At 39.3% G+C, this 11,247-nt stretch overlaps 1 protein-coding gene across 2 annotated transcripts in view; it reads right to left on the reverse strand.

The window, feature by feature from the left end:
* Positions 1 to 11,247, reverse strand: part of DAW1 (dynein assembly factor with WD repeats 1) — a 121,166-nt gene that overhangs the window by 100,327 nt on the left and 9,592 nt on the right. For both annotated transcript variants that reach the window (XM_082249604.1, XM_082249603.1), the window contains exon 3: positions 2,738 to 2,882. In XM_082249604.1, the coding sequence (XP_082105730.1) occupies positions 2,738 to 2,882 (145 nt within the window). The remainder of the gene's footprint in view (positions 1 to 2,737; positions 2,883 to 11,247) is intronic.

Here is an 11,247-nt window from a genome sequence, read left to right on the forward strand (position 1 = left end):
TTTGACCAGATTTCAGCTACCTACCCCCTAAATTTGGGGTCTCTGTGACCCCAGGTCGCTGAGCTACGACCCTCAATCGAATATTTTTTTTTTTATGCTCATGGCAGGTGAGGCTCTGCCTTCCCTGACTGCACATCCTTGATATATACCTGGTCCTTTTGCATTTTATTTAGAAGACTTTCCTACATAGTGGGCTTCACTCATTTTTTCCTTCTTTTTGTGTCTTTGTGCTTGGTGTCAGGTGGTCTCAGTGTATGCTTGGCTGGTCTCACTGGGATTCAAGTTTCCACCCACCCCACCCTGATTACATCCAGGTAGGGGCATGGTCTCTTTTTTTACAGAAATGATGGCAGCCAAATATTCTTGATGTTTTTATTGGAGGTACAAATGTTGCAGTTTGGAGACACTCTAAGAACTGCATATTGACCCATTTTTTTTGTAATATATGATGCCTGTGTATTTGTATATTTGTTCTAACAAGCTGTGATTTGGAATAGATTATAGAATTTATCTTCATTACTCGCAGAGCTATCCTTGAGGAAGGAGCCAAGTGGCTCCGAAATGCATTGGATAAGCTTACGCAATCGCTGCATATATATAACAGATATAAATGTTGTGTGACCCTGTACTGTATGCTTTTGTACTGTGTTTTACTGTGTAATTATTATCCCCCCCCCCCCCATTTTTTGTATACATTTTTCTTACATATGTTATTAAATAATAACAATTTAGATTTTAAGATAAGTGATTATTTCTGAAAATCTGGGGGAAACTTCTATGCTCCATGTTAAAAAGGTTGAAAAAGGCTGTCTCAGTCTGTATTGACTAGACTAAGTAGGCCACACTGTGATAAAAAAAATAAAGTTTTTTTTTTTTTTTTTTTTTTTTTTACCAAAAAAAAAAAACCTTTATTTTTTTTTTACCAAAAAAAACCAAAACAATGGTAACCGGTGACGCTTCTAGTGTATTACTACATCCTATGTTTCCATCACCATCTGCCTTTTATTCTCAGTATCTCATTGTTCACTGATTTTTCTCTCTGCTCATACATTTATACTTTTCTTCTATTTTTGGGTATTCTTAGGCATATAAATCCCTCATTTTTTCTTTTCTTTTAGCTCCTTTACTTTACGTTTCCCACACTTTCTGTGTAACCTGATTCTTCCCTTAGTCTCATTATCTCACCCATGCCACAAAGCTCCCTTCTTTCCATTTATCTTTATCTATAGGATTTTAATGGCATATCGCTGTGGATCCTGAATGTTACCATTCCAGCACAGTTACAAAACAGACACAAACTACAAAACAAATTCTCTGTAATCATATAAATTAAATATAAGGTACACTGCCATAGACTATATTTGCACAGAGCGGACACCTGTCCTCTCATATTCATATTTTGTACATTGAATAATGCATAAAGGAAAATTATGTGTTAAAAATACACAAACATACATAAACATATGCAGTAACATATATCAAAAATGCTGGTTACTGCAGAAACGTAACTGATAAAGGGCATGGAGTCTCCCAGATATGCAGAAGTCATATGCATATGTACAGAAGGCTAAAATAATAATTTTAGCTCTCCCTGTAGGTGAGATAATTAGGATATTAGAGCATTTCTTTTTTTTTTTGCTATCCATCCTCTTAGAAAGATTTAAATTCCTCATTGACTTTCAATGGTAAGCTATTTATAAAACAACAGCTCCCTCTTCTGACTATATTTGTACATGTCACCATTAAAGCAAGTGCAAAAGGACCAGATAGAAGCCTCCAGAAAAAATGTATGTGTGCTCAATTAAAATAAAACAATAAAGGTGACATGTCAGGGGTTTACCAACCTGGAGTTGGGCTTTAAATATAAAGAATCATATACGTTGGGAATTGTACATGGATGGAATAATCAATCTGCAAGCTGAACAAAAAAAATCTGTGTGTATGGCCAGCTTTTAGCCGTGGGTGTGTTGCTCAGCTAAGTAAGCAGTTGTGAAGGGAGTAGTTAGTTTAGGTTCAGGAAGCTAGGGAGGTGAAAAGTGTAACATTAATGAACTATATTGCAGCTTTAAATTCCTTAAAGCTGAACTCCATTTTTACATATAGTTTGTTTGGGCCAGCTTGGCCTCCCTAACATGTGAGGTCACTGGATAATGCACATCCATGTTGCACGTTAGTGAGGGACATACAGTAGTTTGTTTGGGCCAAGCTGGCTCAAATGAACTATGCAAAGTATATCAAAAGCTAGAGTTCAGCATTGAGTGTGGAGGTTGCATTAGTTTTTTTCAGACTGGTTTTCCTTTAAATTCACTTGGTAATCTGCCAGTAACACAATTACTGTCCTAGGATGACAAAACTTACTCAAGGTACTGTTACTATGCTTAAGCAGTGTTGTCACCCTAAGCTACACACTCTGATTTGGATTACAGAACACCACCCCTCTCCTTATCTAGATGACACAGGAAGGAGGTGTTCTGTAGTCCATATAAGTGAACATAAGTCCACAACAGGAAGTTATGGTCTCAGTAGATTTCTGGCAGGATAACTAGAAATATTTCTGTACAGGCCGCATTGTTAAAGAAAAGAAAATATAGAAATAAGAATGCATTGTAGAGATTTACTGATTTACTTTAATCGTAATGTTGTGCATGAAAAAACTATTTTATTGATCATGAAAATATCACCATGACTCATCACACACCTAGCTCACCTGGTGTTCAACAAAACAGTGGACACTCACCTTGAACAGATAAAACTTATGGTGGTCTTGTTGTGCTATCTTTTCTTGTAATCTAAGTAAGAGTTGTTTTACTTGCTGGGTGCGGGAGGCAGTAATAAGAGGCTCAGCTTTCTGTATTTCATCCACTAGCAGATCCACATTAGTGCTTTAAATGGTGACATAAAAAAAAAGTAATAAGCCATCTTTGTATTAAACCAAGCAAATTTACCAATGAACATAATTTGTAATAACAATAATGTAAAATGCAAAAAGTAAGCAAACTGGTCTTGCTCGGAGGCTATGGACATTTCTACGCGTGGAAAATGTTAACAAACGTGTGGCACTTTTAGGGCTTTTTCACACTGTGTGCAGTGACTTGTGCTTTTCTGCACAGGATTAATGCACGTCACCGCAAACACACACTGGGGTTGATTTACAAAAGGCAAATAGATTGTGCATATGCAAGGCAAATAAAAAAAACAGCATGTTTGCTTGCACATGATTGGATGTTGGAAGTTAGCAGGGCTCATATACATATTCATGATGCAAATTACTTTGTAGAGTGCAACTGCATTTGCAAAGTGCACAGTCTATTTGTCTTTAGTAAACCCACCCCATTGAAAACCTTGGCTGTCTATATGTTTCTTTCACAACAACATTTTTTGTACATACGTCATAGTGCACTGCATTAAAATGCAACTTGTCCACATTTTAATGCAACGCACGTGAATGCATGTTAATGCAGTGCAACTGAAAGTAAAGCTATAAAAAAATAAATTGTTATTGGTTGTCACTTTGCAACAGATGGCATGAAAATGGATTCCAAAATGCATGAAATGCAACACAATGTGCATGAAAATGCATAAATGCACATCAACACTCATGTCTTTTCAATGCATTGCAATCATTTTTTTGTACAGTATGGTGTAAAAGAATATAGTTATTTTTGCAAAGACAGAAGTTACTTTGTGTTCATGTACACAAAAATTTAGGTGAATAGTGCTGTGTAAAAAATAGGAGGGGTGATCGCTAAAGCTGCAATAGTTTTTTTATGTGTATGTAGGAGTAAAGTAATGGGTGAGCGGTGCAGCAATTGGAGTGATCCCAGGGGTGTGCGAGGATATCCAAAAAATTACGGTGGAACGAACAAAGGTATATATAGAGCTAGTGTAAAAGTGTCCAAAGGACTAGCTCCCACATCTCTGTTACATAGAACATAGAAAAAGGAAACAACCCCCCAGATGGGACTTTATAGGCAGGCAATGAGTAGCATGAAATATTGATATAGTAAAAACATAGTATTTAAATACGATAATAATTACGGTGGAGTGTAAGTTTGCATGTCATTGTCCTTTGTTTCTATGCAAAATTTCCGTTATCCACGTTTTTGCTTTTTTTGGCTAACAGAGGACATTGATTGTAACATTGTTGTCTCTTTTTCTGCAAAAACATTTTTTTAATAACTGTATTGTGTGCTACTGATGTAATACCGGCCAATGATGACCAGTTCTCCTATCAATAACTTCAGCCCACCCAGATTGCAATCCCAAAAATGTCAAACTGACCAAGACTTTTTGTCCTGACCCCCAATATAACCTTCATGAACTTGCAGTTAAAAAGGTATGAACCGAATTTTTGTGTCGAAAATACGACAAGCTGCACAGCTATATATCCGCATTATACAATATACTGTCGGATTCTTCCGTGAAGTTGTCTTATGGTTCAGTGGGAAGCTGACATGCGGGATAGCATTGAGCTGGCCGACTGACGACTCATTGCTCAGGACGCCACCAGATCGCTAATTAATACTTCTCTAATAGAAGCAAACTACAAAGTACTACTGTGCTGGTATATGGTGCCAGTGTGGACAGCGAAATATGTACCTGGGGCGTCTCCTTGGTGCTACCATGGCTGTGGTCAAGAAGGAACAATGTTCCATATCTGGTGGCAATGCCACAAGGTACGCCACTTTTGGATACGGGTGTACAATTTTATATACACCCTTATGCAAATTAACCTGACCAAATCCCCACAGCAGGCCTTACTGGGTCTGAAGGCGGGGATGGCCACAAGGGCCCAGAGAAGACTTATTACCTTTATTTTCACGGCTACGAAAATTACGCTTGCACGGTCTTGGAGGTCCCCTGTCCTACCATTCGAGCAACTCCGACACAAGCTTTAATGGATAACGATCAATGAATGCATGTCAGCTATGCTGAATGATAAAATGAAACAGTTTGATTAAGTGTGGGAACCATGGGTCCGCTACCTTACTGGTGGCGTTTAGGAGATCTCTGGTCGCCTGGGTTCTGGGAACGTGGGGTACGGGGCACAGGTGGGGTCCTCCCCTTTTTCTTTTCCCCCTTTTTTTTCCATTTCCTTCCTGCTTTCTCTTTGGCGTCATCGCTCTTTAACATACGCCCTATTAGGTACTCCCAATTGATGTGTCTATGTGTGCTAGTATTAGCCTGCTCTGTGCAGCCTGTTGTAGTTTACAAGGACATCATAGGGTAAGTTATCAGAGGCTCCAGAATGATGGAACCTTTTCAGTGCTTTAGTCATTCAACAAACATTCATCCTTAAAGCGACATTAAACCAAAAAGCAAATATTTATATTGCAGCTTACCAAATCTTAGATGTTAATGCTGCATTCTATGTCTTTTTTATGCTTTATTTCCTTTATTTTCACTTGGAAATCTAGCTAATAAGTCTGTTGTTTTTCAACAGAACAAGGTATCTTGCAGATGTAGCAGTTAGTGAGTTGAGACATTTAATACTTAATGTGTTACTAAACCCAGGAGCCTGCATTCACTATATCTGGTCTCCCACAGTACACAGAACATGGAAATGTAATTAATTTAGTAAATATAAACTGCTAAATACCTTTTCTCATCTCATCTCATTCTCTCAGTGCCTGGTAAAGCTTATAGGAGGAGTTTTCATACTGCAGTGGCTGTACTATAAGGATCCAGGACCCCTGACCTTCTGTCTGGACAGTGCTGATTGGCCCTGTGCTGTTCACATGCACTCTCTCAAGAAAAAAAAAAAAAAAACTCTCTAGCAATACACACCGACTGTGACCAGTTAATTTCTCTTATCAACATCATACAGTTACTATTTCCTCTTTACCTAAGATTGGTAGGTTATACAAAGATAGTGCGCTACCACTACAGCAGCAGAAATAGGGGCGCAACAACATAACAAAACAGTGTGCCACGTCCGAATAATTGTCAAAATTGAGGAGATGGTTTACAAAAGTTGTATAATGTAAAGGTAGTAGTGAACGAGGATGCTGTACGTTACATCCTAGCTGACATAAACCACCATCCCCATCCAGGGGCACTGATCTGCTGAACTGCGAGCCTGCATTCCTGATGACACCAGCATGTTTCCTTTTACCGGAGGGACTATCTCCATCATGGATTGATCCATATATTCCTGGCTTCTCTTTTTTGGTTCTTATTGGCTACCTCCTTTTGGTCTCTGCCTTCACTAAGACAAGCATCTTACCTAAATCCGTCTACAGTCTCATCGGCTATCAGACCCATCTCAGCAGATCATCCCCCGTATATGCTTTACATTTGGTTTATCTTTCCTTGTTCAAATTTTGGCTAATGTGAGCACACATCCGCCTCTACAGGGAACTTGTGTACCAGTAGCTCCGGAAGAAGCTTGAATTTTTAAGCGAAACATGTAGGGCACCTGGCTACATGAACCTCTTTCTATGCGTAAAGCTTCACTGACTGCGGTAGAGGACGCTCTGCGTTATCCCTGACATCGCCTTCGAGTCAGCTAGGATGTAACGTACAGCATCCTCGTTCACTACTACCTTTACATTATACAACTATTGTAAACCATTCTGTATGTCTATGCTTATTGGCTAGTTGCATTTTGTTGAGCTGTTTTTGACTTTCCTATGTATTTTGTTAAACCATCATCCCCCTGGTCTAGGGGGTTCCTTTACCTGTTTTTATGTCATTAATAAACAAGTTTTTTACTTCAATCTCACTGTGCCTATAAAGTCCATTTCCATTTTCTCCTCAATTTTAAGATTGGTAGGTACCATATGGACATCAATCACATGGCATTTTGATGTAACGTGTGATCTATGATGATGTTTATTACAATGTTACTATATATATATATTTTTTTTTTTCATCAACAGAAGCAAATGAACTTATGTAATCGCCTTATCATACACCCCTGATGAAAGGATATGAACCTGAAGCACGTCGGATGATATGGAGAAAATATTTACATATCATGTTCAACAACACCAGAATGTCTATGTTTATGTAGAGGTTTGCTGTTATTCAACTACATATGCTTTGTTTTTATTCAATTTATACTATTTTTCAGTTACTTTAACATGATATAATAAAATAATATATACTTTTTAATATCTTGGTGTCATGTCTGCCCTTAAAGTCCCAACTCTTATGGGGGGACAGCTTGTTTTAGAAATACACACCAAAATGTGCATGTGCAGCCTGACTACAAAGGATCTGCCTTATCCTGACATGTTCTGGGGTCAGTAGTAGAAGAAGAGGATCTGTGCATACAGAATCAAACAGTATTTTTACAATGCAGAGGAATAACCCCTCAGGTTCCACAGTGAGTATAACAAGCATGCTTTACTACATATATAGACTGATTTTACTGTTGTGGGTTTAGTAACACTTTAACAGTGACAGGGTGCTTACAATGATCAGCTTTTATTTATTTATGTAAAACCTTTATCCCAAAAGGAACAAAACTGTTTCTGTAAACTGTTTATATAGTCTTAGGCTTGGTTCACACCTATGCAGTTTGCTTTTGATCCATTTCTGCAGTGATTTTTTGCAGTGCATTTTGCATTTTTCACATGTTCTTGGATGTGTTTTATATTTTTTATTTTTTTAGGGGGGCTAATTTGTTGCTGGGTGGATTAAAAAACATATAATGTGGCAAAATCGAGGCAAAAACACAATACATGCTTTGCTGCAGCTTCTCCATTGAGATCTATTGAACCAAAAACGCACCGTTTTGCTTTTAAAAAAGTCTCTGACTCTTTCTAAAAAAAACAAAACACTTTGAAAAAAGCATAGATGTGAACGTGTCCCATAGGAAATCATGTTAAATGGACTGTAGTGCGTTTCTGTAAAAAGCATTACAAAATGCATAGGTGTGAACCGAGCCTCAGTTGGAGTTCTGGCTCCAATTTGTTTGTATCTAAATCCGCAAGTGAATCTAACACCTTTCCCCTAGAATGACAATGCTGCTGTCCAAAGGTATTTCTGCACCCTAGGACAGATAAACCAATAGGAATACTTTCAGGACAGGGAAACACTGCAACAATACAAGGGAAACTAAGTCACAGAACGGCAATAAACACAGAAACAAAAATGTTATATATTATATTGCAACTTACAAATCATTAGCTGTGGTGGCTGCATCAGTTTTTTTTTTTAGGCTTTTTTTTTCCTTTATTTTCACCTCCTGATCTAACCAGTAACACTCTTCCTTTCTTATGGTGTCTATGCCCTGGATCAGGAGCAAATGAGACTCCTTTGGACAGCAGCACTATCAGACTGGGCAGAGGGCAGTGTTAAGTGGGGTACACACTATAAATCAAGAGCAAATGAGACTCCTTTGGACAGCAGCACTATCAGACTGGGCAGAGGGCAATGTTATGTGGAGTACACACTATAGATCAGGAGCAAATGAGACTCCTTTGGACAGCAGCACTATCAGACTGGGGAGAGGGCAGTTTTAAGTGGGGTACACACTATGGATCAGGAGAAAAGGAGACTCCTTTGGACAGCAGCACTATCAGACTGGGGAGAGGGCAGTGTGAAGTGGGGTACACACTATGGATCAGGAGAAAAGGAGACTCCTTTGGACAGCAGCACTATCAGACTGGGGAGAGGGCATTTTTAAGTGGGGTACACACTATGGATCAGGAGAAAAGGAGACTCCTTTGGACAGTAGCACTATCAGACTGGGGAGAGGGCAGTGTTAAGTGGGGTACACACTATAGGCCAGGAGCAAAGGAGACTCCTTTGGACAGTAGCACTATCAGACTGGGGAGAGGGCAGTGTTAAGTGGGGTACACACTATAGGCCAGGAGCAAAGGAGACTCCTTTGGACAGCAGCACTATCAGACTGAGGAGAGGGCAGTGTTAGGTGAGGTACACACTATGGATCAGGAGCAAAGGAGACTCCTTTGGACAGCAGCACTATCAGACTGGGGAGAGGGCAGTGTTATTGGGGTACACACTATAAGAAAATCGGGCGAACGATCGTCCGATTTTCCTCGTTGTTTCACAGCAAATTGGAACCGATGAACGAAAATTCGTATGACAAAAAGGCTTTTTTTTGTTTTTGTTTATTGTTTCTGATCATGCACAGTCTTTCTTTTCTGATTTTTCTTGTACATAAATTGTATGAAAACGGTACACATTAAATGAAAGTTATTTGATTTTTTCCATACGAGAAAAACTTTGAAGTTTGACCCTTCCAGAATTTTCGTACGTAAATTCTGAATCAGCTGTCGAAAGTTGTGTACACACTATATGAAAATCGGACGAAATTCTTTGGACGAAAATGTTCGCCCAATTTTCTTATAGTGTGTACAAGCCTTAAAACTATCCGACTTAAAGTGGAAGTTCAGGCAAAACCTGACGCTAAACCTGCTCTCTACCACATTCTAAACCTAATCTACCTAACCCTGTAAAGCAAAAACCACTATACTTACCTATTCTGCAGCTGATCCGCTGCGGTCCCAGCATCAGCTGTGAGTGGCGGCTTCAGTGTGTGGGAGTGTGCAAGAGAGGCAGCCGACAACATAAGCCCCATAGTAAGTCTATGGGTGACGTCACTTCCCAGGCATTTCACAGCCATGGTCAGCTAAAGACCTTTCGCTGCTGGAAACCTGACCGGATTGGCTGCAGAATAGGCAAGTACAGTGATTTTTGCTTTAGAGGGTCAGATAGATTAGGTTTAGAATTTGGCAGAGAGTAAGTTTAGAGTTAGTTCATTTTTACCTGGACTTACACTTTAACGGCCGTACACAGAGGCCAAATATTGGGCGGCATCGGCTGGGGTTCTGTTAGAATAGCGAACCCGTCAGATTAGGTAACTGAAGTGATGTTCTGTCAGCTGCGCATGCGTTCCACCGCTACCAGGTTTGCTAATCTGACAGAACACCTGCAATCAGAAGGCGGCAGCAGACATCTTACTACACCCAGCTACGTCTTGAATTTCAGAGTCATTTTAGCAATAAAGTGAATGTTGAAAAATATCAGACTCACCTAGTTACAATAAAGGAAGGAAAAAAGCCTAAAAATGAATGCAGCCACCATATCAACCAGTTGCTTCTTTCTTTTTGTAAACTGCAATATTACCCATTTTGGTTTTCGGGTTTAATACCACCTTAACCACTTCAGCTTCGGAAGATTTACCCCCCTTTATGACCAGGTTATTTGTTGCAATACAGCACTGCGTTACTTTAACTGACAATTGTACGGTTGTGCAACACTGTACCCAAATAAAATTTATGTCCCTTTTTCCCACAAACAGAGCTTTCTTTTGGTGGTATTTGATCACCTCTGCGGTTTTTATTTTTTTGCGCTATAAACAAAAAAATAAGGCTGACAATTTGGAAAAAAAAAAAACAATCTTTTTTTACTTTCTGCTATAAAACATATCCAATAAAAACATTTATTTATTTATTTATGTATTCTGCTACATATCTCTGGTAGAAAAAAATCTCAATAAGCATATGTTGATTGATTTGCGCAAAAGTTATAGCGTCTACAAACTATGGGATATATTTATCAAATTTTTGCTTATTATTATTTTTTTTTACTAGTAATGGCGGTGATCGGTGACTTATAGCAGGACTTTAATATTGCGGCGGATGAATCAGACACTGACACTTTTGACACTTTTTTGGGAACAAGTGACACTAATACAGTGATCAGTGCTAAAAATATGCACTGTCACTGTACTAATGACACTGGTTGGGAAGGGGTTAACATCAGGGGCGATTAAAGGGTTAATTGTGTGCCTAGCTGGTGTTTTCTTGCTGTGGGGAAGGTGCTTTTACTAGGGAAGATATGAATCCATGTTCCTGCTTTGCAGGAACACAAGATCAATGCCTTCCCTACTGACAGAACGGCGATCTGCCTTGTTTCATAGGCAGAGTGCTGTTCTGCCTGTGTGCCAAACGATTGGCGGGTGCTGGCAGACATCAGGTCTGCGGTACCCACTAATCAGCTCTCGCTGTGCACATGCGTCACCACAAACCGCCGGTGGCGCGCAAGTGCGCCCTCAACCCGGAAGTTAAGGATCACATATATATACACGTGATCTTGTGCACACCAGCCACCCTGTAGCAGTAAAGCTACAATATGATAGTGCATATGACATAAGAAGATGTCCTATAAAGTGAAAAATTGATGGTCCATATGATGACGTATCAGTACTAGCTGTTACTATGGCAGCAATTCTGATAAAAGAGGATTGTCTGGTGAGATCTCATCCTATTC

Source organism: Pelophylax lessonae (genome assembly GCF_965119305.1).
Source record: "Pelophylax lessonae genome assembly, chromosome: 3".
Classification (NCBI taxonomy): domain Eukaryota; kingdom Metazoa; phylum Chordata; class Amphibia; order Anura; family Ranidae; genus Pelophylax; species Pelophylax lessonae.